Here is a 27,245-nt window from a genome sequence, read left to right on the forward strand (position 1 = left end):
AAAAGAGGACACTTCGTCGCGGGGGGGGGGGGGGGGGGGGGGGGCGAAAACATGGGTATTTTTTCTTTAGTTCGTCCGTGAACTTACATTTACGTTTAGGCATGGCTGCAGACAGTGGCGATCCTAGGTCCAATTGCGCCCCGGGCAAGATTGTTGACGGGGGGGGGGGGGGCCTACGTACTTCAGTGGGGGTTTAATTCCGTCTATACACGGCACCTTCTCAACGAGCACATGAGATCGGTCGCCCAATGACAGACTCTCTCTACAGTCAGCTCGCGCAAGAAGGTGGAACGTAAGGGAGATACCATTTCCAGAACTTGGAAGGCCGTAATAACCATGGACATATACAATGGTAATAACTTGTAGGTTATGTGAAAGACCCAGAAACACAAATATGCGACGAGGCAAAAAAAAATAAAAAGATAATAATAACAATAATATATATATATTTTTTTTTTTGCGACGAGGCAAAATACCGGACGTTTTTGGAATCCCTGCCGGACGCATTTTTTAGGTCTCGAAAAGAGGACATGTCCGGGAAAAAGAGGACGTCTGGTCACCCTAGCTAATCAGGCAATACTTTTTAGGATATTAAACTTTTGAATTTTCCAATGCACACATCGCACACAACCTTCAACAGGACATCTGTGTTAACAACTGAGACAAGCTGAGCTCACAAAGTGGTCGGAGATAAACTGCTGGTAGCATTGAACTAGTTCATACATTCACAAACATACGTACACATACGGGAACATAATGTACGCATAGATAAACACACAAATATAGACACACATAAGCATGTAATGGAATATAAGTACAATTTCTTCAGGAATTGTAGGTTTTCCAGTTTACATTTCCCTCTTATCTTCTCTCAAACGAAAATTCAGCAATTCATTCAGCAATTATTGATCCAATTTATTTTCTGAAGATTACTATTAATATACTAAACTTGAATACAACCTTAATTGCTACTGCCGGTTGTTGTTGGCTCTGTTTTATCAAGTACTCATCTACAGATGTTTTGTTATTTTGCCCGTTTGTTGACGGTGGCGTAGTGTACGTCCACATCACCAGCCTTCTCTCCACATCTGGGAGAGGCCCTCACTGAGGAGTAGGTTACTGCATCGCTGGAATCGTCCTCAACCTATAGGTTGGCATGGAATGCTGTTACATGGAAAGTCGTGAAGCCTTATATCATTGCATGGAATAACTGATATATCCTACACTATGACATGGTTGTAATGGGGGCGTTTAGCAAAACCCAATTGCACAGACAGACGACTGGCGCAGGATGAGTACAAGGCTTTATTTGGGGACAGGATCGTCAGGCAGAGGGTAGTCAGCAGGCAGAGGTCAGCAACGGGAGGGCAGATGGACAGACCAGGAATAGGGAATGGGTAAGCAGACAGACCGACAGGGGCTGGGCAGCAGGCAGGATAGTCAGACAGGCAGGGATCGGCAACAGGCAGCATGGGAGAAGAATCTGGAGTCAGGTCGCGGGAAAGCTCTGAGAAACTCTGGAGACAATCTGGCAGGGAATGTTTGGAAGGAGAGGACTGATATAGGGGGAGCACAGGGGAAGAAGGTTGGGTTAATTAGGAGAGATCAGGGTGGCAGGCAGGTGAATGGGAAAACCAGGGGCGGACCATGACAATGATGGCCTGTGCTGTGACATGGTACTATTTGGTGACCGGTCACCACATAGTACCATGTCACATGTCGTGAGAGTCGTGATACAATGACATAAGATGGACACCATACACTGTGATATGTCGTGGCGTTATGCGATATGCGCTCCCGTCACACAGTTATGCATATGATTATGTATATATCATATGCTGCAACATACATGTGAGTAGTAACATGATGTGGCAAAAAGATAATGCCTACTTTAAACTAATGACATTAATTCAGCTGCTAATATTATTGACTCTTGTGGTATGCTTCCACTAGGAGACAGTTTACCTGTGCTGTAGCCACGCTCCTCTGTCCCTCAGGCAGGACAATGGAGGCGTATGTTGGACCTCCGCCCTGATCTCCGTCCACACTGAGATGCTGTGACACGGTCAGGAGTTGTGGAGATAGACACATTAGATTCATGTTCCATCGATTTTGTATTATGCTCAATTCAATTACTTTCATTATGTCATGCCATAATTACATGGATAAATTGCTTCAGGACGTGTGTGTGTGTGTGTGTGTGTGTGTGTGTGTGTGTGTGTGTGTGTGTGTGTGTGTGTGTGTGTGTGTGTGTGTGTGTGTGTGTGTGTGTGTGTGTTTATGTGTGTGTGTGTGTGTGTGTGTGTGTGTGATGAATGGATGAATAAGTCTCACCTGGTCATGAAGGCCTCCTATGACTGGTGGGGTGTCCCTGATAGAGTTCAGACCCTGCACCCAGTACAGGAACACAGTTACTCATCAGCTGGTCTCACCAGTGGTGGTGTCCCCAACAGCTTTTGCCCAATGACCCCATTTTTAGATCAGAACCATTTTGTGACCCCAACACATTTTATGCATCTGCTAATTGTTTATCCCAATGAACATCTGTTCATGATATTGAAGACCCAGTTTTCAACCTTGCAGCAGTTTGCTTATGGTTATGTATGCATATTTCTTATTTTATTATAAAGAATGTATTAAATATAAGTCATAAGGTAACCCCATTTCCATATCAAGCGACCCCAAGTGGGGATCGACCCAGAGGCTGAAAACCCTGGTTTATACAACCCAGTGGTTATAACTGAAGCTATATTGCAGTAATGATGCTGTTGTAAACTGTATTGTTGTAATAATGCTACTTGTTAGCATTATTATTTTGTTATAAGCAGACTTTCTTTATAACTAGGATGATAGAATAGGCCTGCAAGATAGTCTAGTGATTATGGTGACTTCAAGCCAAAGCTTTTGGATTTTAACCCCAATGCCTAATTACAAGATGCCAATATCCCTACCTACCCCTTAATTATCTTAGTCGCTTTGGATTGAAACAGCTGTTTGAATGACTGAAAAGTATGTTCATGTCCTTTAGAAATTATTCAGATTCTTCATCTCAACACAGCCGGGCTGCAGTTGTGTTGTTTGGTCAGCGTTTCCCACGCCGCAGACCTTCATATGTCAAAGCGTAAGGGGAAGTCGTTTTTATTTTTGTATCTCGCGGTCAGCGACTGTCTGATTATTAACACTCATGCCTGTGGCCACCTTGAGTTATAATGCTACGTTGTGTAGCATTATAACCACGGAACGCCCACCTACAAACATTGAGCTAGATGGCTTTAATGCTATTTCTTATTCAACCAAATAGTTTAAGTTTTGTCTTTTAAACTTACAATGGTTGTGGTGTCCTTTGGCCTCTTGTTTCCTGTGAAGAGAAAGCCACAGTGAACGTTTCCATGGTGATTTAAACGGTGTGTAGACAGATGTAGACGTGACAACCCGATGGTGTCACTGGTCTCCTCTCACCTCTCCTTCTGAGCCAGCGAATGAGGAGAACCAGGCCCACGATCAACAGGACCGCTGTACCCAGCGCTACCCCGACTCCTATATACAACCCCCGGGACGGTGGTTCTGTAGGAGATCCACCTGCAACACAGGAAGAGGTTACCTTCCTCTCGTTCATAGTCGGCAGGATCTCAGATGAATTAAAAACCTATATGTACAGTGTAGACCTATGTTGGAAACCATAGAAAATCACTAAAGGTTAAAACCGACACACTATAGAAACGATTTGATGATAGAACACAGAATATTATCCTAGTTTTAGAGGTTGACTCCCAGCCAAAAGGTTCTGGGTTTGAACCCCACTTTGACCCCACATTTGTGAACACATTTTCACTTTTGTGAAGATGTGTATGTTCATGTCCTTTAGAAAAGATGCATATTCGATATCTCACAGCCATTTCATTTGCAGACGTGTTGCTGTGGCCATCGGTTCATATGCGGCCAGACATTCATCTCTGTCACAGCGTATGGGGAAGTATTTTGTGTGCTGATGAAGTTGTGAAAACGTTGTGAGATCATTAACACACATCCTATGGCACTATGAGTCAATAGATGTAAATATATACAGCTCACTTTGGTTTCTAATTGAACTATAGCCAAATAACTAAAAACCTCCTTACTATAGGAAAATATTTCATAACCATTGAAACGATAATCATGTATTTTAATGCAGATTCTGCCTCACTTATTTTTAACAGCAAAATAATAGCCTACCACAAGACAAATAGCAGCACTAACTGGCAGTGACCCAATTGACTGACCTCCACTACCAAGTCCTCAGAGTTACATGATGGATAAAGAAACCATTTTGATACATGGCTCCTCAAGATAGAGATGAAATAGCTTTCACTGTAGTTGAGGTTGGTTGGGATCTGCTTGTGGTTTTCATAAATGCATATTGTGCATATGTGAATAGCAAATAAAACCTGAGCTCAGATTCGTCTTGTTCCCAGGCTACATCCCACCCAAACTAGTTTGCAGACATGCTGCAATGGTTGTGGTTAATGAAGCAGGCCTACGTCACTGGCCAGCACTGTGTTCCTGTGAACCTGAAGTAGGGAGTGTGATGATTTCATAGGGTTGGCTGTGGTGATGGTCGGACCGTTATAACACATATGTTGATGATTTACGTGACCTAAATCCACAGATTAAGAATGAACACCATTTTGAAACACAACACAAGATAGAGATGAAATACCGTTGGGTGTATGTGGTGTTGGTGTTGTTGGGGGCCTTGATGTTGTGCTGCTGCTGGCTGCTCCTTGTGGATTAAAATCAATGACAGAACAAAGAGAAACATGGAACAAGTCGTCAGCTACTTGTTGAGGTGTTTGACTCCCAGATAAATTGGTTGTGGGTTATTGAGGAAAAACTATTTTGATCCTTTGTGGTATGGTCGTCTCGTGCTAGGTATGACTAGGAGAGTGGTAAATGTTCAACACGTGGTTTATTCTAACAGAGACACAAGGTAAACAGGCTTGTGTTCTGGAAGTGGTTCATGAAGCATCTCCTGAACACAGGTAAATAAACAGTTATATTGGGAGTGGGCGGAGCGGTAAATAGGCCACGCCTACATGTTCTAACTGACCCAGGTAAACCTTTGGTCTGCCTCGGCTTAAACGGAAATGGCAAAGTGGCCATGTTTGTAGTCTTTAACTTATCTATAAAATCATTAAAACCTATATGGTGTTGTCCATTATCTGGTGAAGAAACCATTCTTAACTGTTGTTAGCTTGACATATGTCATCAGAAATAACATAGACTAAAATAATTTACGCCAGGGTTCCAACCCCAATGTCCACACTACACAGCCTGACTGTCATGGGGTCCTTGAGCGAGCTGCCCCTAACCCCTACCTGCTCCTTAATGACATGTGTCTGAACTCACTGTTAGTACACCTTGACTAAAGCATCTGCTAAAGTGACTCAATAGAGATGTATATCATTAACTCTCATTTATAAATTATGCAGATTCTTTTGCAACCCTTGCTCATATGCTTCCCTGTGGTGAGTGGCTCTAAGTCAGGTCACACACGGACAGAAATTCAATTTGGTTTTGTAAGTATTTTTGCATGCAGAAGAACGTGGGAAAACTTTTGTTGGTGATGCAGTGAGAGATTGTTAGAACACATCCCCAGGTCCGTAGTGTCACATGATAATAAATTTGGTTTTGTCTCTGGCTTAACTATGATGACTAAAAACCTCTTAACTATATCAAAACACTTATCAACTCAGCCATCACTTGATGCAGAGTGTGTATCCAGCCTGACTCAGGCCCCTGCAGACATGTTGTTGTGGTTAATAAAGTACATCTCTGGCCAGCTCTGTGTTTCTGTGAAACAGAAGTAGGAAGTGTGATGGGTTACTAGTGTTGGTTGTGGTGAAGTTAGATAGTTAGAATCCATAACTTGATGCTATAAGTCCACAGAGTAACAGGGATAGATAGAAACACACCATTTTAAACCATGACAGTGATAGAATACCGTTCAGTGTGTGTGTGGTTGGTGTTGGTGTTGAGGGCCTTGCTGCTGGGCTGCTGCTGGCTGCTCCTTGTGGATTAAAATCAACGGAAAAGAGGTACATGGAAATATAAGTCAATTAATGTTATATTACTCACTCCTTATAACGTGGCCGTGTGCGACTCCTAACACTATGGGCTGGTGGATAATTCGAAGGAAATAAAAAACTTTTTTTTTAATTGTTTTTTATTGCCATAGGCCCCCCCTCTGCCTTGGGCCCCCCCAGGACTGCCCCACTTTCCCCCGCAGTCCGTCGGCCCTGGCTGTGGCCATCGGTTCACTATGAGTCAATAGATGTAAATATATACAGCTCACTTTGGTTTCTAATTGAACTATAGCCTAATAACTAAAAATCTCCTTACTATAGGAAAATATTTCATAAACATTGAAACGATAATCATGTATTTTAAAGCAGATTCTGCCTCACTTATTTTTAATCGCAAAATAATAGCCTACCACAAGACAAATAGCAGCACTAACTGGAAGTGACCCAATTGACTGACCTCCACTACCAAGTCCTCGGAGTTACATGATGGATAAAGACACCATTTTGAAACATGGCTCCTCAAGATAGAGATGAAATACCTTTCACTGTAGTTGGGGTTGGTTGGGATGTGCTTGTGGTTTTCACAAATGAAAATTGTGCACATGTGAATAGCAAATAGAACATGAGCTCAGATCCGTCTTGTTCCCAGGCTACATCCCACCCAAACTAGTTTGCGGACATGCTGCAATGGTTGTGGTTAATGAAGCAGGCCTACGTCACTGGCCAGCTCTATGTTCCTGTGAAACTGAAGTAGGAAGTGTGATGGTTTCATAGGGTTGGCTGTGGTGATGGTCGGACCGTTATAACACATATGTTGATGATATACGTGACCTAAATCCACAGATTAAGAAAGAACACCATTTTGACACACAACACAAGATAGAGATGAAATACCGTTTGGTGTATGTGGTGTTGGTGTTGTTGGGGGCCTTGATGTTGTGCTGCTGCTGGCTGCTCCTTGTGGATTAAACATCAATGACAGAACAAAGAGAAACATGGAACAAGTCGTCAGCTACTTGTTAAGGTGTTTGACTAAATTGGTTGTGGGTTATTGAGGAAAAACTGTTTTGATCCTTTGTGGTATGGTCGTATGACTAGGAGAGTGGTAAATGTTCAACACGTGGTTTATTCTAACAGAGACACAAGGTAAACGGGCTTGTGTTCTGGAGGTGGTTCATGAAGCATCTCCCGAACACAGGTAAATAAACCATTATATTGGGAGTGGGCGGAGCAGTAAATAGGCCACGCCTACATGTTCTAACTGACCCAGGTAAACCTTTGGTCTGTCTGGGCTAAAACGGAAATGGCAAAGAGGCCATGTTTGTTGTATTTAACTTATTTATAAAATCATTAAAACCTTATGTGGTGTTGTCCATTATGTGGTGAAGAAACCATTCATAACTGTTGTTAGCTTGACATATGTCATCAGAAATAACATAGACTAAAATAATTTACGTCAGGGTTCCAACCCCAATGTCCACACTACACAGCCTGACTGTCATGGGGTCCTTGAGCGAGCTGCCCCTAACCCCTACCTGCTCCTTAATGACATGTGACTGAACTCACTGTTTATATACCGTGACTAAGGCATCTGCTAAAGTGACTCAATAGAGATTTAGTTAACTCTCATTTAGAAATGATGCAGATTCTGTTGCAACACTTGCTCATATGCTTTCCTGTGGTGAGTGGCTCTAAGTCTGGTCACACACGGACAGAAATTCAATTTGGTTTTGTGCAAGGGAAAGTATTTCTGCATGCAGAAGAACGTGGGAAAACTTTTGTCGGTGATGCAGAGAGAGATTATTAGAACACATCCCCAGGTCTGTAGTGTCACATGTTAATGAATTTGGTTTTGTCTCTGGCTTAACTATGATAACTCAAAACCTCTTAACTATAACAAACACTTATCAACTCAGCCATCACTTGATGCAGAGTGTGTATCCAGCCTGACTCATGCCCCTGCAGACATGTTGTTGTGGTTAATAAAGTACATCTCTGGCCAGCTCTGTGTTTCGGAGAAACAGGAGTAGGAAGTGTGATGGTTTACTAGTGTTGGTTGTGGTGAAGTTAGATAGTTAGAATCCATAACTTGATGCTCCAAGTCCACAGAGTAACAGGGATAGATAGAAACACACCATTTTAAACCATGACAGTGATGGAATACCGTTCAGTGTGTGTGTGGTTGGTGTTGATGTTGAGGGCCTTGCTGCTGGGCTGCTGCTGGCTGCTCCTTGTGGATTAAAATCAATGGAAAAGAGGAACATTACTCACTCCTTATAACAAATATGCTTTAAAATATCATTTTAGACTAGCGTTGAGTTTTATCAAGGTTTAAAGTTATAACGGGAGAATGTGTGATTGTTTCATCATACTTTAGTGGAGATGTCAGAGATGTTACAGGTTCCTCACGGTAGGCCACTCGTACCTCCAGTACCAAGTACTCAGAGTTACATGATGGATAAAGACACCATTTTGAAACATGCTCCACTTGATAGAGATGAATTACCTTTCACTTGTGTAGTGGTTGGTTTGGATGTGCTTGTGCAAGTTGTGTTTGCTACTCCATGTGGCAAAGGCACTGACAAAACAAAGAGAAACATGGAATAAGTAAACCATCACAATAACTTTTTCCAACAAATATGCTTAAAAAACCCATTTGAGACAAGGGATGAGAGTTTTTTCCTGCTGATTGTGTGTGTGGGACAGATTTTTTTCTGATTTATAAATGAAGCTTAAGTCTGAAATGAAATTAAACAAACAAACAAAACAACAAAAAATAAGATATGTCTACAGTTATAACTGACGATTCAACCCGGTATCACGCGATTGCGTGCTCCTGCGCACGAACGTTAATCTATTGAAGCGTGTTCCCGAGCACGATTGTCCGACTTTTTGCGTGTTACACAAAACGAAATGTAAACCAATGCATTCTGAATGGGAGTGTTCTAAGACAATTAACGTGCTCCACAAAACGGTACGAGAGAGAGAGAAAGAGAGAGCGGGAGGGACAGAGAGAGAGAGAGAGAGCGAGAGAGAGGCTTCAGAAAGGGTGTGCGCAGATAGCACAGTGCACCCTATATGTTTATGCCAAAACCTATATATATAATTAGGCTGTGGAAATTGCAATAAGTTAAGAACACAACTTCGCACGTTGAGCACACAGCCGTGTGACTCGTTTATTTTGTAAAAAAGAATACCGGAAAACAAAGCGTGCTGAAGGTAAACAAATCCAGCATGGTCTGTGACGTCATGAGACGCACGTAATCCTTAGGGACCGCGATCCCTGAACCACCAAGAACGTAAATGACATGCAGTAAACAACAACACAATTGAAAGAACAACACATAACGAAATACTGTAGGTGAATTATGTTACGGTCACTACAAGGCTATAATTATATTATTTAGCGTGTAATGAGACAATCTATAGCCAAATTGTCGAAGATGCCCGAGAATCTTCGGGGATATCAGCATGGGAAATCGGCGAATCAGACCCATGAAGGGGGGGGGGGGACACGTTAGTTGAAGGGGGGGGGGGGGGGGGGACACGTTTGTTGAGGGGGGGGAGACACGTTTGTAGGGGGGGGGCACGCTCGACAACGAGAGTTGGTTTTTATTGAACGCTCGACAACGAGAGTTGGTTTTTATTGAACGAGACTTCAACACGGAACAGCTGCACGAAACGATGGTCACGTCACTCTCGGTGACGGTGTCGACAATAATGAACACACGAACAATGTTAATAGAACAACACACAACCACATAACATCCCGAACCCATTAACCCCACTTAATCCTAACAACAAAACAAGTTAACAAAAGCCCCATTTGTCAACTGAGAACCCCAATTCCCAGAATCCCCCGCGGCTCCGGAACACGGCGTAGCTTATATTAATCTTCATTATCTGAATGGGAAATGCAATATTTTAGGACAGATACACCATTAAACGCGTTTCTAATGACATTTCTAGCGAGAAATGTACATTTTCCTTACATAATCTTCAGTCAGTGAATGTGTATGATCTTTATTAATCTTTATTATCTGAATGGTAAATGCAATATTTTAGGACAGATACACCATTAAACGCGTTTCTAATGACTTTTCTAGCGACAAATGTACATTTTCCTTACATAATCTTCAGTCAGTGAATGTGTATGATCTTTATTAATCTTTATTATCTGAATGGGAAATGCAATATTTTAGGACCGATTCACCGTTAAACGTGTTTCTAATAACATTTCTAGCGAGAAATATACTTTTTACTTGCATAATCTTCAGTCAGTGATTGTGTCTGATCTTTAGTTTTATAGTTATTAGGATTTGATCGGCTCGCTCGCATGTTTCAACGACGTCAGGTTGCTTTCGCCAAACTAGCAGCTCACGTGCTTCCTGCATTTGTGTTGTTAAACTGTTACTTTATGTAACTTTTAATGATATCATCTTGTTAGAAACACGTATATCTGAGAGCCAACCCAGTCGCCAAAAGCATACGTTGACAGTGTACTTTTCGTGAACACTGGATTACGTCGCATTTCAACATAAAATAGCGTGTTATACACACACACACGCACGCACACGCACAGACACACACACACACAAGCACACACAAGCACACACACGCACGCACAGACACACAGACAGACACACACACACACACACACACACACACACACACACACACACACACACGCACACGGTGCATTTCGCTGCTAAAACAACAACAAAAAAATATTCCCTCAAATATTATTACTTTCAAAACGAGGGCAGGAAGGGGGGGCCCTTCCTGCCCGAGACTTGGCCCGGTCAGACCCCGAGGGCAGGCCCCCCCTTCCTGCCCTCGGGGTCCGACCGGGCCAAGTTTCGGTGCGGAGGTCCCAGTTAGGCCCTAGAATAAGGTATTAAAATTTCAGGGCGGTAGGACCTTCCTATCTCAAAAACTGTTTTTCCACCACATTCCTTCCTGCCCGAGACTTGGCCCGGTCAGACCCCGAGGGCAGGCCCCCCCTTCCTGCCCTCGGGGTCCGACCGGGCCAAGTTTCGGTGCGGAGGTCCCAGTTAGGCCCTAGAATAAGGTATTACAATTTCAGGGTGGTAGGACCTTCCTATCTCAAAAACTGTTTTTCCACCACATTCTGAACCATTAGGTCTTGCAGGCTACACTTCTGAGGGGCTTTGTCCAACACTCCATTTGGGAAAACTTTTTTTCTCTAAGGGCTAGAACTCAAAATCTCGGATATATCGTACACGGGGCCCCGGGAAATGTGTGTAAACATTTTAGCATCCCTAGCTATCTCGAAAAGGTCGGCAAAGGGGCGTGACCTCCAACAGTACAGTAAATGTACATAAGACAGAGGTTAGTTTCTAGTCCCCATTTTTTGTGGGATGGAGGTGTACATTTGTGGCTAAAGGTGTGTAGACACAGCTGGCCTGTGGCCACGTTTTTGAAGTCGGGGGTCAAAAGGTCAAAAGGAGCCGGCACCACGCCGCTTATGAGATAACAAAAAGTTAATGTGTGTTTCTCTCATAACTTTTTGTCATTATTAAAGAGAGGCCTGATTCTCAGATATGCATGTTAGATGGCTGGGGTGTTGGTCTGGGAAGAACTTCAGGCCAAAATCTTGCAAGCGAGCCGCTGGGTGCAGGTGCAACGAGATGGAGCACTTGCTGAGCCTGGACTTTCATAATCTTCGCTCTGTGAATGTAAAGGATGTTTGGTCGGATGTTACGACGAAGAATCATAATGTGAATGGGAATATTCTATAAATCTCTTGATATCATCTTTCGTCTCAACACTTCTGCTGCAGCCACTTAAAGTCTCACTCCGAGAACCTTAAAATATGAATCAATCCATTAGAAGTATGAAAATATCTTCCCGGTGGTGCAACAGAGCAAACAAGGTGTCCTTTGACATCTACGTTTCGAGACGATTGCAACAGTGCCACACATGATCATATTTGAATATGTTTCGGGGTAGTAATTAGCTGTCGATTTTGGAGGCCTTTATCAATAATGACCAGCTGAGTCCAATGAGATCAAGCTCGGCCTCTTGCTACACCGAGATCATGTCCTAGACCTAGGTGTACCATGTAAAACACATGTTACCATTAGCTAGAGTGTCGTTCTTGGTGTCATTGGACTCAGCTCAACGTGTAGATGCTAAATAACATGTCATTCGTGACAAATCTTTATCGGGAAGCAAATCAATAGCTGCTCAGTATTGATTAAGGCCTCCAATTTCGACAGCTAATTACTACCATTAAACATGTTCGAATATGCTCATGTGTGGCACCGTTGCAATCTCCTGGAAGCGTAGATGTTGAAGGACACCTTGTTCGTCCTCTTACGCTACCGGGAAGATATTTACATGCTTCTGATTGACTAATGAATTGATTCAGCTATTCCCCCAGAAGTCTGGGGTCAAAAGGTCAAAAGGAGACGGCACCACGCCGGGGTGGATCCAGATCTCGGGCAACAGCGCAGGGTTGCCAGGTCCTGCAAAAAACGTGCCCCCCACATACCGTTCAAAATCCACCCAAAATGTCCTAGAAGCATCCCAAATAAAAAATGATATTATTGGCCATTTTGGCCAACGTTTTGAAAGTAATAATATTTGAGGGAATATTTTTTTGTTGTTGTTTTAGCAGCGAAATGCACCGTGTGCGTGTGTGTGTGTGTGTGTGTGTGCGTGTGTGTGTGTCTGTGTGTCTGTGCGTGCGTGTGTGTGCTTGTGTGTGTGTGTCTGTGCGTGTGCGTGCGTGTGTGTGTGTGTATAACACTCTATTTTATGTTGAAATGCGACGTAATCCAGTGTTCACGAAAAGTACACTGTCAACGTATGCTTTTGGCGACTGGGTTGGCTCTCAGATATACGTGTTTCTAACAAGATGATATCATTAAAAGTTACATAAAGTAACAGTTTAATAACACAAACGCAGGAAGCACGTGAGCTGCTAATTTAGCGAAAGCAACCTGACGTCGTTGAAACATGCGAGCGAGCCGATCAAATCCTAATAACTATAAAACTAAAGATCAGACACAATCACTGACTGAAGATTATGCAAGTAAAAAGTATATTTCTCACTAGAAATGTTATTAGAAACATGTTTAACGGTGAATCGGTCCTAAAATATTGCATTTCCCATTCAGATAATAAAGATGAATAAAGATCATACACATTCACTGACTGAAGATTATGTAAGGAAAATGTACATTTGTCGCTAGAAGAGTCATTAGAAACGCGTTTAATGGTGTATCTGTCCTAAAATATTGCATTTACCATTCAGATAATAAAGATTAATAAAGATCATACACATTCACTGACTGAAGATTATGTAAGGAAAATGTACATTTCTCGCTAGAAATGTCATTAGAAACGCGTTTAATGGTGTATCTGTCCTAAAATATTGCATTTGCCATTCATATAATGAAGATTAATATAAGCTACGCCGTGTTCCGGAGCCGCGGGGGATTCTGGGAATTGGGGTTCTCAGTTGACAAATGGGGCTTTTGTTAACTTGTTTTGTTGTTAGGATTAAGTGGGGTTAATGGGTTCGGGATGTTATGTGGTTGTGTGTTGTTCTATTAACATTGTTCGTGTGTTCATTATTGTCGACACCGTCACCGAGAGTGACGTGACCATCGTTTCGTGCAGCTGTTCCGTGTTGAAGTCTCGTTCAATAAAAACCAACTCTCGTTGTCGAGCGTTCAATAAAAACCAACTCTCGTTGTCGAGCGTGCCCCCCCCCTACAAACGTGTCTCCCCCCCCTCAACAAACGTGTCCCCCCCCCCCCCCCCCCCCCCCCTTCAACTAACGTGTCCCCCCCCCCCCCCTTCATGGGTCTGATTCGCCGATTTCCCATGCTGATATCCCCGAAGATTCTCGGGCATCTTCGACAATTTGGCTATAGATTGTCTCATTACACGCTAAATAATATAATTATAGCCTTGTAGTGACCGTAACATAATTCACCTACAGTATTTCGTTATGTGTTGTTCTTTCAATTGTGTTGTTGTTTACTGCATGTCATTTACGTTCTTGGTGGTTCAGGGATCGCGGTCCCTAAGGATTACGTGCGTCTCATGACGTCACAGACCATGCTGGATTTGTTTACCTTCAGCACGCTTTGTTTTCCGGTTTTCTTTTTTACAAAATAAACGAGTCACACGGCTGTGTGCTCAACGTGCGAAGTTGTGTTCTTAACTTATTGCAATTTCCACAGCCTAATTATATATATAGGTTTTGGCATAAACATAACTAGGGTGCACTGTATTATCTGCTGCACACCCTTTCTGAAGCCTCTCTCTCGCTCTCTCTCTCTCTCTCTGTCCCTCCCGCTCTCTCTTTCTCTCTCTCTCGTACCGTTTTGTGGAGCACGTTAATTGTCTTAGAACACTCCCATTCAGAATGCATTGGTTTACATTTCGTTTTGTGTAACACGCAAAAAGTCGGGTGCTCGGGAACACGCTTCAATAGATTAACGTTTGTGCGCAGGAGCACGCAATCGCGTGATACCGGGTTGGACGATTTGGGGATGTTCTCTTCATACTTTGGTGGTGATAATGTCAGAGATTATCATGTTCCTAATGCTGGCATGCATTCATTGATTCATCCACTACCAAGTCCTCAGAGTTACATGATAGATAAAGACACCATTTTGAAACATGGCTCCACAAGATAAGAGATAAAATACCTTTCACTGTGGTTGGGGTTGGTCTGTTTGTGCTTGCTGCTCCATGTGGATTAAAAGCAAAGACAGAACATAGAGCAACATGGAATTACTAAACATAAATATATGAGAATTTAAGGAATAAAATAATGTAATAAATTGTCTGCAATCATATCTGATAGATTCAATGGGATTGAAAAGAGAAATACGGTATTAGAAACTATCTTAATCACTCTTTACAAAAACTACGCCAGCTTCAAATGTATGCATTTGCAACAGGGTGGAGGGTTTTGTTCTGCTGGTTTGTCTGTGGGCCAGATATTATACTGATGAATAACTGAAGATAAGACCTGAAGACTATAAAAATGTAACAAATCAATGAATGTAAGAAAACGTCTACAGTAATAAAGACATCTATTTAAACTGTTAGAAGTTAATCTCATCGTCACACAGGATTTTCAAATCGCAATAAGAGGATCCATAACACTATATTCAAATATGAATAATTGAAACACTACAGACGTCATATTTTTCCCAAAGTGTTTTAACCCAAAAGTGTTAATAATATAAATACTCACTTATTAGTTTTACTTCATGCCGTGTATGATCAACGCCTCCTCCTGATGATGGGAACCCTCTGCAGGTGTAAACACCTTCATCTTCCTTACTCCACTTCTTTACCACCAGAGAACACTCCTCTGTAACATGTAGTCTTTCTTTGTTGTCTTCAGACTTAACCTTCCGTCCTACAACCAATTCTACAGCGTCTCGATTGTTGTAATTGAACAGCCAGGTAATAATGGAACAGTCACTCTGAGCCCCGCATGATAGAGAGACACTACCTCCAGCTCTGAACTCTGTTCTTCCATAATCTGAGGAGAAAGTTACTTTGTTACATTTGTCATTGATTGGAAAGATATCTGTGAGAGAGAACATTCAGTTATGTAATGTTTAACAAACTATACACCTTTTGATTTGAATAAATAACTTTAAGGCCATCAAACACAAACACCCACTGATAGCTTTGCTAGTTTTTATTATTTAAAGTCCTTACCTTTGAATGACGTTGAAGCAACCATATCTGTCTGTCAGTATGTCTGTCTTTCTGCCTGTCTGATAGCTCAAACTACTGCTCAATGTGGAGAGCAAGGCTTCTTATAGTGAGTGTTCTCTCACTTCCTCAAACCTCCAACACTTTACTCTCCTCTTTTTTCACATGAGAGATTACCTGGTACAGACAAGAACTTTAAAAATATATCAGTAAATTGTGAAGATGGATGCATTTGGGTATATATAACATCTCCTATTTGTTTGTAATAACGTGTAATCAGTGATATAGTGATATATAAAAATACAATGGTTTACCTTTGCTAGCGCATAAGAAGAAGCATACATGTGAATGATTGAAATGATTTTACAACATGAACATTATGCAAAATTGTGAGGAGCAGGCCTATTGTATTATTTTCCTTTTGTTAAAATGTGGAAGTGTAAACAGGTAAACAACAGGAAATTATATATTTTTAATTGCTCATCTCAAACCGAAGCAGAAATCAGGTTTCTCAAGTCAACGTTCACACAGGCATTACCTTACAGAGATATTTAATATAAAGCTCACCAAATACACTTATATATACTCACTCGACATAATGCCCTAACCCAACTTAAATATAAAAAGCATGAGCTAAAACCTCAGATTCGCACCCCTCACTTGTGAGGGGTGTTTAATAAGAACAGTTCTAGGCCGACTTTTTCACATTCCCCATCAGTTTAGTCTATGGCGCCCTCTAAAGGCTGTCTAAATACTAGCAATTTCATAAGATATGCGCTAGCAGCCTCCTTCATCGAGACGAGACGGGAAATATTTGCAATTTATGATTCAATTTAATAAAATTTTGTAATTTGTAATTAGTAATTAATTGTAAATCACTTTTCCCTCTGATTACCCTCATGTGAAAGAGCATTCAGCAATTATTGATAAAACAATGTGTTTCCACCGGAAGGTAAATTATTGACAATAAGAGTTTTTTATCTTTTTATATATTCATCATTTCTGCTGCTGTCTTTGTTTTAACACATACTCAGCTGAAGAAGTTTTGTTATTTTGCCCGTTTGTTGACGGTGGCGTAGATACGTCCACATCACCAGCCTTCTCTCCACGTCTGGGAGAGGCCCTCACTGAGGAGTAGGTCACTGCATCGCTGGAATCGTCCTCAACCTATAGGGTGACATGGAAGGACGTGAAACAGAATGTGGTGACACGTTATATCATGACATGGAACAACTGTGATATGCCATGTTGTGATATGATGCATTCCATGGTATCCCACACCATGACATGATGATCTGTGCTTTGACGCTGCTGTGACGAGGTACGAGAGCCAGGTGGTGTAAGAGCCTTGACACGATATATCACGACAACATGGAAGCTGCGACATTCAATACAGCTGCTAATATTATTGACTTCTTGTGGTGTGCTTCCACTAGGAGACAGTTTACCTGTGCTGTAGCCACGCTCCTCTGTCCCTCAGGCTGGACAATAGAGGCGTATGTTGGACCTCCGCCCTGATCTCCGTCCACACTGAGATGCTGTGACACGGTCAGGAGTTGAGGAGTTAGACGCATTCGATTCATGTTCCATAGTTATTGTATTATGCTCAATTAAATTACTTTCACCCCCTTTTAATTAATATATGCTGTGTCTTTATGTCATGCCATAACTCCCCCCCAGAACCCATGTATGGTGTGTATTTTTCTTATTGTATTATAAAAAATGCATTAAATGTAAGTCATAAGGCAACACCATTTCCATATCAAGCGACCCCAAGTGGGGACCGACCCAGAGGCTGAACACCCTGGTTTACACAACCCAGTGGTTATAACTGACGCTATAATGCAGTAATGATGCTGTTGTAAACTGTATTGTTGTAATAATGCTATTTGTTAGCATTATTATTTTGTTATAAGCAGACTTTCTTTATAACTACGATGATAGAATAGGCCTGCAAGATAGTCTAGTGAATATAGTGACTTCAAGCCAAAAGCTTCTGGATTTTAACCCCAATACCTAACTACAAGATGCCAATATCCCTACCTACCCCTTAATTATCTTAGTCGCTTTGGATTGAAACAGCTGTTTAAATGACTGAAAAGGATGTTCATGTCCTTTTAGAAATGATTCCGATTCTTCATCTCAACACAGCCGTGCTGCAGATGTGTTGTTTGGTCAGCGTTTCCCACGCTGCAGACCTTCATATGTCAAAAAGTTAGGGGGAGTCTTTTTATTCTTGTATCTCGCGGTCAGCGAGATTATTAACACTCATGCCTGTGGCCCCCTTCAGTTATAATGCTACGTTGTGTAGCATTATAACCACGGAATGCCCCTCTACTAATATTGAGCTAGATGGCTTTGATGCTATTTCTTATTCAACCAAATAGTTTAAGTTTTGTTTTTTAAACTCACAGTGGTTGTGGTGTCCTTTGGCCTCTTGTTTCCTGTGAAGAGAAAGCCACAGTGAACGTTTCCATGGTGATATAAATGGTGTGTAGACAGATGTAGACGTGACAACACGATGGTGTCACTGGTCTCCTCTCACCTCTCCTTCTGAGCCAGCGAATGAGGAGAACCAGGCCCACGATCAACAGGACCGCTGTACCCAGCGCTACCCCTGCTGCTAACCCTGGGTCTATAGGTCCACCTGAACACAGGGAGAGGTTACCTTCCTCTCGTTCAGTCGGCAGGATCTCAGATGAATTAAGAACCTACATGGGTAGACCATGCTGAAAACCATAGAAAAGTCTAAAGGTTAAACAGACACACGCACAATATTTGATGATAGAATACAGAAAATTATCCTAGTTTTTATAGAGGTTGACCCAAATTTGAACCCCACGTTTTCACATTTATGAACCTGTGTACGTTCATGTCCTTTAGAAATGATGCAGATTCGATATCTCACAGCCGTTGCATTTGCAGACGTGTTGCTGTGGCAAAAAGCATGAGCTAAAACCTCAGATTCACACCCCTCACTTAAATCACATTTACACACTGTAAACTTAACATTCCTTTTAATACGGTCTCACTGTAGCCATGGATGTTTAATAAAAACAGTTTTAGGCCTACATTTTCCCATTCCCATTAATTTAATCTATGGCGTCCTCTAAAGGCTGTCTAAATATTAGCCTTTTCATAAGAAATGCTTTAGTAGACTACTTTATCAATACCAGACGTGGAATTTGTTTAATTTATGATTAACTTTAATAAACTTTGGAAATTTGTAATTACCAGAAATTAATGCTGATTCCCTTTCCCTCATGTGAGCAAACATTCATCAATTATGGACCAAAAAAATAAGTTTACACCTGAAGGTAAACATTGATAATTGACCGTTTTCTATTCTAAATTCTACTGCTGGCTGCTCCTGCTGGCTTTGTTTCATCACATACTCATCTGAGACTCCTAACTCTAGGAGTTAGGAGTCCTAGCCCTGGGACAGTGGTTCTGTAGCAGCCCAGCTGCAACACAGGAAGAGTTTAGGTTAAGAGTTTCATTCGAGGGCGGCAGCAGCTCAGGAGGTGGAGCAGGTCCTATGGAGACTGGAAGGTTGCTGGTTGGAGCCCCTGCTCCTCCAGGCTCAGTGATGAGGTCTCCCTGAGCAAGACCCCTGACCCAACCCTAACTGCTCCATGACAAGCTGGCTGTTCCCTTGATGGTTTACATGAATGTATGAGCGGCTGAATGTGGTCCCATTGTGAAGCACCTTGAGCAGCCGTAGATTCGGAAAGCATCATAAAAATTGGCTTTATCTAATTTATGGAAAAAATGAAAAGAACAATTTCTATAGATAAATAATAGGAAGCTAGATTACAAGATAGTCTGTGATATGGTGTCCTAATCGCTAGACTAGGTTCTGGGCAAAAGGGTCCAATGTCAAACTGCACAAAGCGTATATCCCTACCTGCTCCTTATTAATGTATCTGAATTCACTCCTCCTCACTTTGGATAAAGGCAGCTGCTAGAATGACTAAAGAGTAATATGGTTGAAGCTATGTGGCGTTTAGAAATGATGCAGCAGATCCGGCCTCTCAACACAGCCGTAGAGGCGCTGCTGTGGTCCGTGCATTGGCACCATTGAACCAATCCTCTCTGTCTCAGCATTAGAGGAAGTATATAATTGTGTGCTGAAAACGCTCTTGCAAATACTTTGGTGTCAGACATCGTTCGATTATGAACACACATTCAAGTGACCACTATGAACACTACAAAAGTTCAACGAGTAACACAAACAGACATAAATATAAAATATTACATTTTGTGTCATGAGGATGAAATGAGCACCCAGGCACCCAGACTCACGTTCCTACAGTGTCACACTTCACTTAGTCACTATTTACTCAATTTTGATTCTAATTGAAATATAATAACTAAAACCTCCTAACCACTTAAAAAATGCTGCAAAAACGAATTGCAGCACTAAATGCAAGTTTCATGATTTACAATTTAGTACTTTGAGAATTCATACACTCCACTGATTGTCCACTGTGCAGATGGACTTATTTGGTTACATAACAACATTTCTGAGTAGTTTGTAGTGACATGTGATCAATGAAATAGAAGATGCATAATGTTTTCGATGCTTTGTTTGCTGGGTGCATAATTGACAATGTTTTAAAAGTCTAATTTTATTGAACTGAAGAGGAAAAATCAGTTGGCCTATACTCGGTTACCACTTCATCTTAGATTATAACAATCCAAGATCTATGGTTCGCTTATAGTGCTTAATAGCATAAGAAATAGCTTACATGTCAAACACTTTATCTTTGATCTGAAAGCAATGGTTTTGTCATGGTCTGTGTCGTGTTTTGGTGTGTTTCCCTGTGTTTCCCTCCTGTGTTGATTACTGCTCCCTCCCCTAATGTGTCTCAGCTGTTCCTCGTTGCGTGTCTTGTGTTTGTTACTTAAGCCCTTGTCTTTCCTTTGTTCCTGGTGCTGTCATTGTGGTTTGTTTGTCCTGCGTGTTCTCTGTAGTTACCTGTGTTCCCTTGCTCCTTGCCTTAGCCTTTTGGTGGAAATAAAGTGCAGTTTTCGTTACCCGTTTGCATCTGGGTCCTACCTGCCTGCCTGCACCCACAAACTGGTTTGCCTCTTTCTGTCAATTATATTTGGCTCTCCTCATCCATGCTTGACCAAAATGTAAGATCACAAGCTTTTATATTTCTGTTAAATCTCATTATGAACTTAAAACGAAAAATGGAGAAATCAGAATTTTTTTATTGCACAGTTGAAAGTACATCTCATTTACATTTGTAGCCTATATGTCTAACGCATAACAGAATATGGTGTTTGGTAGAACAAGAAAAAATGTAAATAAAAGAGCTTTAAAATAGTCGTATTATATAATTAACCTCACCAATAATGTTGGCTAAATACTTTTGTGTTCATTGGTCCGTTTATTATTTTTCATATCTTTTGTTTGGTCTCTGGCGTCCTGTCAAGGACAACATATCAACTCATTTGAAAAACATGTTCCCATCACTTACATTTATGAGAACGCATTCAGCAATTATTGCTTCATGGATTTTGTATTCATTTCATTATTTTCGTTGAGTATAAATGTCATCTCATGCATGTACAGCCCAACTGGTGTTAAGGACTACCAAGTGTAGACCTACTGCTTGTTGTGTAGGCCTAAATGCTTGTTTAAGGACCAAGGGAAACAAAGTTTGTTCAGTCGGTTATAATGCATCTGATTCTCTGAATACAACAACAAGCTAGCTCCGACCGCTTCCAACTGCTTCATCACGTGTTGTCCAGACGTTTGTCATTTTGACAGTTGGTGGACGGTGACAAAATGGACGCCCGTGTCTGCAGTGTCCCCAGCACATCTCGGAGGGGCCCTCAGGTTTTCATAGGTAGCCACATCGCTAAGTTCACCAGGATCCTCTTGGTCCTGTAAGAACCAAAATATATATTTTTAATTAAATCTGAATCTCCATGAAATGTCCCTTGCAGGGTTTGTCCTTTTTACAACGTATTTCCTCATTTGTTTAATAAATGTTGGTAAAACTGTGTACCAACAGAGAATTCAACAGACATAAACAGCCTATAGTAGGCTATTATCCACACAAGAAAACAGTCGCTCAAACACTGTCCTCAAAGCTACTCCCGCTGCTTTCTGCTCCCTCTTTGAGCCATACTTTACGAAAATTGACTGGTGTGACACAGTCTTGTACCCATAACATTTATTCACCAATTTACACATTTCATGATATGGAAAATTATATTTTAGTAGAGAAGCCAAGCCAGGAACATTTCATGGAGATTCAGATTGAAACGTAAACCTTTTAAATGTTGCTCTGTTGACTCCCCCCAACCTTCTCTGTGTCTCAGGTCCATGTGAGACCTGTGAGGTGGGCGTGGCTGAGTCTATAATGTTTACCTGTGCTGAGCCTACTGCCCTCTGCCCACCACGCTGGACCACAGAGGGGCCCCTGGGAGCCCAGTCCAGGTCCATCTCCACAGTGTGCTGCTGCTACACATTCACATGAGAGAAGATGAACCCCTTTAATCCCACAGGGGAGGAACTAGAGACAAAACCTTTAAATAAGAATAATAAAACAGAAAGATATACAGAAAATAGATCTTATACACACAATAAAATTAGGGTAATTAATGTGTGTTGCTGGTGCACATTAACATAAGAGAAGATAAAGTGTACTTCATTAATCCAAGGTGGGAAATAAGGGAGACTCAGCAGAAAGTACAGAAATTAGAATAAAAAACTCAACAATAAAAACTATGGAAAAATAGACAGAGGGTATAACATTAATTGCATCACATTGCGTGTGAGATGTATTCAATGGGACAATTACACGACGGAGTGTGTGTGTGTGTGTGTGTGTGTGTGTGTTGAATGGGTGTGTGTGTTGAATGGGTGTGTGTGTGTGTGTGTGATGAATGGGTGAAGGAGTCTCACCTGGTCACTGGCCCCTGGGCCGAGGCGTTCTCTGGCTGGCGGGGCGTCGCTGGCAGAGTTCAGACCCTGCACCAACACAGTCATCAGTTACTGCTGCTCACATCCCTCTAGCAGCCACCGCCCTCCAAAGGGACCGACACTTTATATTGCTAAGCCTCATTAAACACCCCACCCTCCTTTACTACAACATTTTAAATGTTATTATTACTAATATGTAGTTAAAATGGAAGCAGCCTCTGTTAACATTGACCTGCTTAGTGTGGATTGTTGTCATATTCTCCACTTGTTGAGCAACACAGTAAATAGAGAACAAGTCAACCTGGCCACGAACACAACCTTACTGTACACACGTTACTGTAATTCATCCTCTTTGGTCTTTAACTCACAATGCACTCTTCTGTTGCCGTCCTGTTACCTGGTGGAGAGAAAGCCACAGTCAGTGTTTCCATGGCGACATAAACAGATGTGAAGATGGAGACATGACCACAAGTTAAGTTGAGTAAAGACTATTAGTAAAGGCCATAACTCAGTTAAAGTCCCAAAGGTCTTCAGAGACCCACACTATATAAGACACCCCCTAACCCCAAGGACTAGACTTTAAGCCTTCTGGAGGACGAGGAAAATGGCACAACATAGAAATAGGTGCTGCTTTTTTGTTTAATGTTGTTCACTAAATAAAAACTCTTCAAGACAAATTTAGGCTTGAGTTAGCCTCTCTCTCTCTCCCCCCCCTCTCTCTCTCTCTCTGTCTCTCTCTCCCCCTCTCTCCCCCCCCCCCTCTCTCTGTCTCTCTCTCTCTGTCTCTGTCTGTCTCTCTCTTTCTCTCCCCTCTCACTCTCCCCCCCTCCCCTCTCTCTTTCTCCCCCCCCTCTCTCTCTCGATATCTCTCTCTCTCTCTTTCTCCCCCCCCTTCTCTCTCTCTCTCTCTCTCTCTCTCTCTCTCTCTCTCTCTCTCTCTCCCCCCCCACCCCCCTCTCTCTCTCTCCTCACCTCTGGTTCTCCACCAGCCAATGAGGCGGAGCAGAACCACCAGGGTCAGGACGGAGAAGCCCAGCAGCACCAGGACCCGCAGCAGGACCCCCGCTGTAGGAGCTGCAAGAGATCACACCGACCTCCATGAGCTGATGGTACAACGCCTTGGGTGGTTACAGAGGGTGATGGAGGCCCTTTACCATTATAACAACCAACATGGGGTTATGTCTGGAACCACAGAGAACTTGACAGACTTTCTATATAAATGATAGGATGAAAGAGGGTAGGATGGTCTACCTAAGGTGTTGACTCCAAGATAAGAGGTTCTGGGTTCCAACCCCAATGTCCACACTCTGCAGCCTGACTGTCATGGCGTCCATGAGTGAGCTGCCCCTAACCCCTACCTGCTCCATAGTGACATGTGTCTGAACTCACTGTTGGACATCTGGACTGAGGCAACTCAGCTCAACTAAACACTTGTACTTATTCTTTGCTGTGGTTAGTGGCTCTATGTCTGGCCACACACAAACAGAATTTCAATTCGATTTTGTGCAAGGGCAAGTATTTTTGAATGCGGAAAAACGTGGGAAAACCTTTGTTGGTGATGCAGTGAGAGTCAGATTGTTAGAACACATACCTGGGTCAGTAGTGTCACCTGCTACTTCACCTGCTGAAATGATCTTGGTTTTGTCTCAAGCTTAACTCTTATAACTTAAACCTCTTAACTAAAACAAAACGATAGCACACTCAACCATCGCTTGGTTGAGTGTGTATCCAGCCTGACTCATGCCCCTGCAGACATGTTGTTGTGGTTAATAAAGTACATCTCTGACCAGCTCTGTGTTTCTGTGAAACAGAAGGAGGAAGTGTGATGATTTATTAGTGTTAGTTGTGGAGAAGTTAGATAGCTAAGACATAACTTGATGCTCCAAGTCCACAGAGTAACAGGGATAGATAGAAACACACCATTTTAAACCATGACAGTGATGGAATACCGTTCAGTGTGTGTGTGGTTGGTGTTGATGTTGAGGGCCTTGCTGCTGGGCTGCTGCTGGCTGCTCCTTGTGGATTAAAATCAATGGAAAAGAGGAACATTACTCACTCCTTATAACAAATATGCTTTAAAATATCATTTTAGACAAGCGTTGAGTTTTATCAAGGTTTACAGTTATAACAGAATGTGTGATTGTTTCATCATACTTTAGTGGAGATGTCAGAGGTTTAACAGGTTCCTCACGGTAGGCCACTCGTACCTCCACTACCAAGTACTCAGAGCTACATGATGGATAAAGACACCATTTTGAAACATGGATCCACAAGATAGAGATGAATTACCTTTCAATGGTGTAGTCGTTGGTTTGGATGTGCTTGTGCAAGCTGTGTTTGCTACGCCATGTGTCAAAAACACTGACAAAACAAAGAGAAACATGGAATAAGTAAACCATCACAATAACTCTTTCCAAGAAATATGCTTAAAAATACCATTTGAGACAAGGGATGAGAGTTTTTTCCTGCTGATTGTGTGTGTGGGACAGATTTCTTTCTGATTTATAAATGAAGTTTATGTCTAAAATGTAACTAAACAAACAAACAAATCAACAAAAAATAAGATATGTCTATAGTTATAACTGACGATTTTGGGATGTTCTCATCATATTTGGTGGTGATAATGTCAGAGATGATCATGTTCTTAATGCTGGCATGCATTCATTGATTCATCCACTACCAAGTCCACAGAGTTACATGATGGATAAAGACACCATTTGAAACATGGCTCCACAAGATAAGAGATAAAATACCTTTCACTTTGGTTGTGGTTGGTCTGTGTGTGCTTGCTGCTCCATGTGGATTAAAAGCAAAGACAGAACAAAGACCAACATAGAATTACTAAACATACATATATGAGAAATTGTCTACAGTCATACTGTATTAGAAACTATCTTGATCACTCTTTACAACAACTACACCAGCTTCAAATATATCGTTTTATAACAGGGTGGAGGGTTTTGTTCTGCTGGTGTGTCTGTGGCCTGGGCCAGATATTTTACTAACAAATGAATGTAAGAAAATGTCTACAGTAATAAAGACATCTATTTAAACTGTTAAATCATTACTCAATAAGAGGATCCATGAAACTATATTCAAATATGAATAATTGAAACACTACACACGTCATATTTTTCGCAAAGTTTTTTAACCCAAAAGTGTTAATTTAGGAGAGTACATAAAAATATAAATACTCACTGATTAGTTTTAGATCATATCGTAGATGATCAACGTATCCTCCTGATGATAGGATGGATCTGCAGGTGTAAGGACCTTCATCTTCCTTTCGCATCTTCTTTACCTCCAGAGAACACTCCTTTGTGATGCATACTCTTTCTTTCTTGTATTCAGACCTAACCTTCCCTTTGTCAACCAATTTTACAGTCATTGTAGAGTTGTAACTGAACAACCAGGTAATATTGGAACAGTCACTCAGAGCCCCGCATGATAGAGAAATACAATCTCCAGCTACTAACTCTGTTCTTCCATGATCAGAGGAGGTCGGTTTGTAACATTCGTCATTGATTGAAGTATCTGTGAGAGAGAACAATCAGTTATGTAATGTTTAGAGGACTATACACCTTTTGATTTGAATAAATAACTTTAAGACCATGTAACACAAACACCCACTGATAACTTCACTCGTTTTTATTATCTTGGCTATTTTAAGTTGTCCTTACCTCTGCATGACGGAGAAGGAACCATATCTACTGTCTGTCTGTCGGTCTGTCTGTCTGATAGCTCAAACTACTGCTCACTGTGGAGAGCAAGGCTTCTTATAGCGAGTGTTCCTTCACTTCCTCAAACCTCCAACACTTTACTCTGCTCTTTTTCACATGAAAGATTATCTAGTATAGACATGGACTGTTGAAACAGATCATAAAGTACATTCTGAAGATAAACTCATTGGGCATGTCATAACATTTCCTATTTGCTTGTAATGACATGTCATCCGTGATAGGACAATACGATGGTTATCCTTTCCTAGCACTAAGTAGCATAGGAAGTAGCCCACATGTGAAACACTTTGCCTCTGATCTCAAACCATTGAGTTGTATCTTCTATTATTTTAATATCAGTTCAATTTCATGACCAAATGATAGCATAAAGCAAAATGGTGAGGAGAAGGCCTATTGTATTATGTTCATTGTGTTTGAAATGTCGAAGAGAAAATATAAGTTTCTATTGGTCATCTCAAATAGTCCCACAAAAAACTGTTGATGCAGAAAGCATCTGTATTAAACATAAGTAGGACTGAATATGTTTTGTCTGGAATAAAGGGGAAACACACACGGAAGTATTAAAAATTAAAAGAAGAGTAAAAAAAATTGCAGTAAAATAACAAAACAAATAAGATATAAAAAATACATTAAACAAAGAAACCATAAAAAATAGGTATAAATAAGATATAGTTATATTTAAAACTAAGCTAAAACATGGGAGTACCTTATTAGAGCAATTCAAAAAGATACAGAGAAGATCCACTTAAAAGAAATCATAGTCCACATCAAGTAGGTTGGTTA

The 27,245-nt window shown here is 41.5% G+C and overlaps 2 protein-coding genes and 1 long non-coding RNA gene across 9 annotated transcripts; 1 reads left to right on the top strand and 2 right to left on the bottom strand.

Annotated features, from left to right (window-relative positions):
• Positions 1-56: 56 nt before the first annotated feature.
• On the bottom strand, positions 57-15,863 carry LOC130374597 (mucin-5AC). Of its 7 annotated transcripts, XM_056581459.1 has the most exons (11): positions 15,783-15,863; positions 15,307-15,600; positions 14,753-14,788; positions 8,569-8,640; positions 8,227-8,292; positions 6,957-7,019; positions 3,460-3,579; positions 3,327-3,358; positions 2,335-2,388; positions 1,966-2,055; positions 182-1,144 (listed from the first exon to the last, which is right to left on the bottom strand). In XM_056581459.1, exons 1-11 carry the CDS (start codon positions 15,805-15,807, stop codon positions 1,025-1,027), a joined length of 972 nt encoding a protein of 323 aa, XP_056437434.1. In that variant the 5' UTR covers positions 15,808-15,863; the 3' UTR covers positions 182-1,024. The 7 variants fall into 7 exon arrangements, with proteins under 7 accessions (XP_056437435.1, XP_056437432.1, XP_056437434.1 ...); XM_056581457.1 differs by lacking the exon at positions 15,783-15,863 and having other exon boundaries at positions 181-1,144; positions 15,307-15,734; XM_056581458.1 differs by lacking the exon at positions 15,783-15,863 and having other exon boundaries at positions 8,569-8,619; positions 15,307-15,734.
• Positions 15,864-20,806: 4,943 nt separating this feature from the next.
• LOC130374606 (uncharacterized) lies at positions 20,807-23,824 on the top strand. The gene is made up of 4 exons (XR_008893632.1): positions 20,807-20,921; positions 21,543-21,640; positions 22,119-22,236; positions 23,712-23,824. It is a non-coding gene; the product is annotated as an uncharacterized LOC130374606 (long non-coding RNA).
• On the bottom strand, positions 20,878-26,527 carry LOC130374599 (uncharacterized). Its single transcript, XM_056581465.1, has 10 exons — positions 26,403-26,527; positions 25,921-26,256; positions 25,476-25,511; positions 25,012-25,083; positions 24,672-24,737; positions 23,695-23,796; positions 23,091-23,119; positions 22,705-22,770; positions 22,168-22,260; positions 20,878-21,678 (listed from the first exon to the last, which is right to left on the bottom strand). Exons 1-10 carry the CDS (start codon positions 26,425-26,427, stop codon positions 21,550-21,552), a joined length of 954 nt encoding a protein of 317 aa, XP_056437440.1. The 5' UTR covers positions 26,428-26,527; the 3' UTR covers positions 20,878-21,549.
• Between the last annotated feature and the right edge of the window lie 718 nt (positions 26,528-27,245).

Source organism: Gadus chalcogrammus, chromosome 21 (genome assembly GCF_026213295.1).
Source record: "Gadus chalcogrammus isolate NIFS_2021 chromosome 21, NIFS_Gcha_1.0, whole genome shotgun sequence".
Classification (NCBI taxonomy): Eukaryota; Metazoa; Chordata; class Actinopteri; order Gadiformes; family Gadidae; genus Gadus; species Gadus chalcogrammus.

Excerpts from the sequence above, each read along its gene's own strand:
- LOC130374599 (XM_056581465.1), bottom strand. The coding sequence starts at position 26,427 with ATGGTTCCTTCTCCGTCATGCAGAG. Across the intron at positions 24,738-25,011 it reads AACGACTACACCATTGAAAG|GAGCAGCCAGCAGCAGCCCA; the intron begins GTAATTCATCTC and ends TTAATCCACAAG. Across the intron at positions 23,797-24,671 it reads AACCACACACACACTGAACG|CTCCTACAGCGGGGGTCCTG; the intron begins GTATTCCATCAC and ends GATCTCTTGCAG.
- LOC130374597 (XM_056581457.1), bottom strand. The coding sequence starts at position 15,664 with ATGTTCTCTCTCACAGATATCTTTCCAATCAATGACAAATGTAACAAA. Across the intron at positions 8,641-14,752 it reads AACCCCAACCACAGTGAAAG|TGCCTTTGCCACATGGAGTA; the intron begins GTATTTTATCTC and ends TTGTTTTGTCAG. Across the intron at positions 7,020-8,226 it reads AACCACACACACACTGAACG|GAGCAGCCAGCAGCAGCACA; the intron begins GTATTCCATCAC and ends TTAATCCACAAG.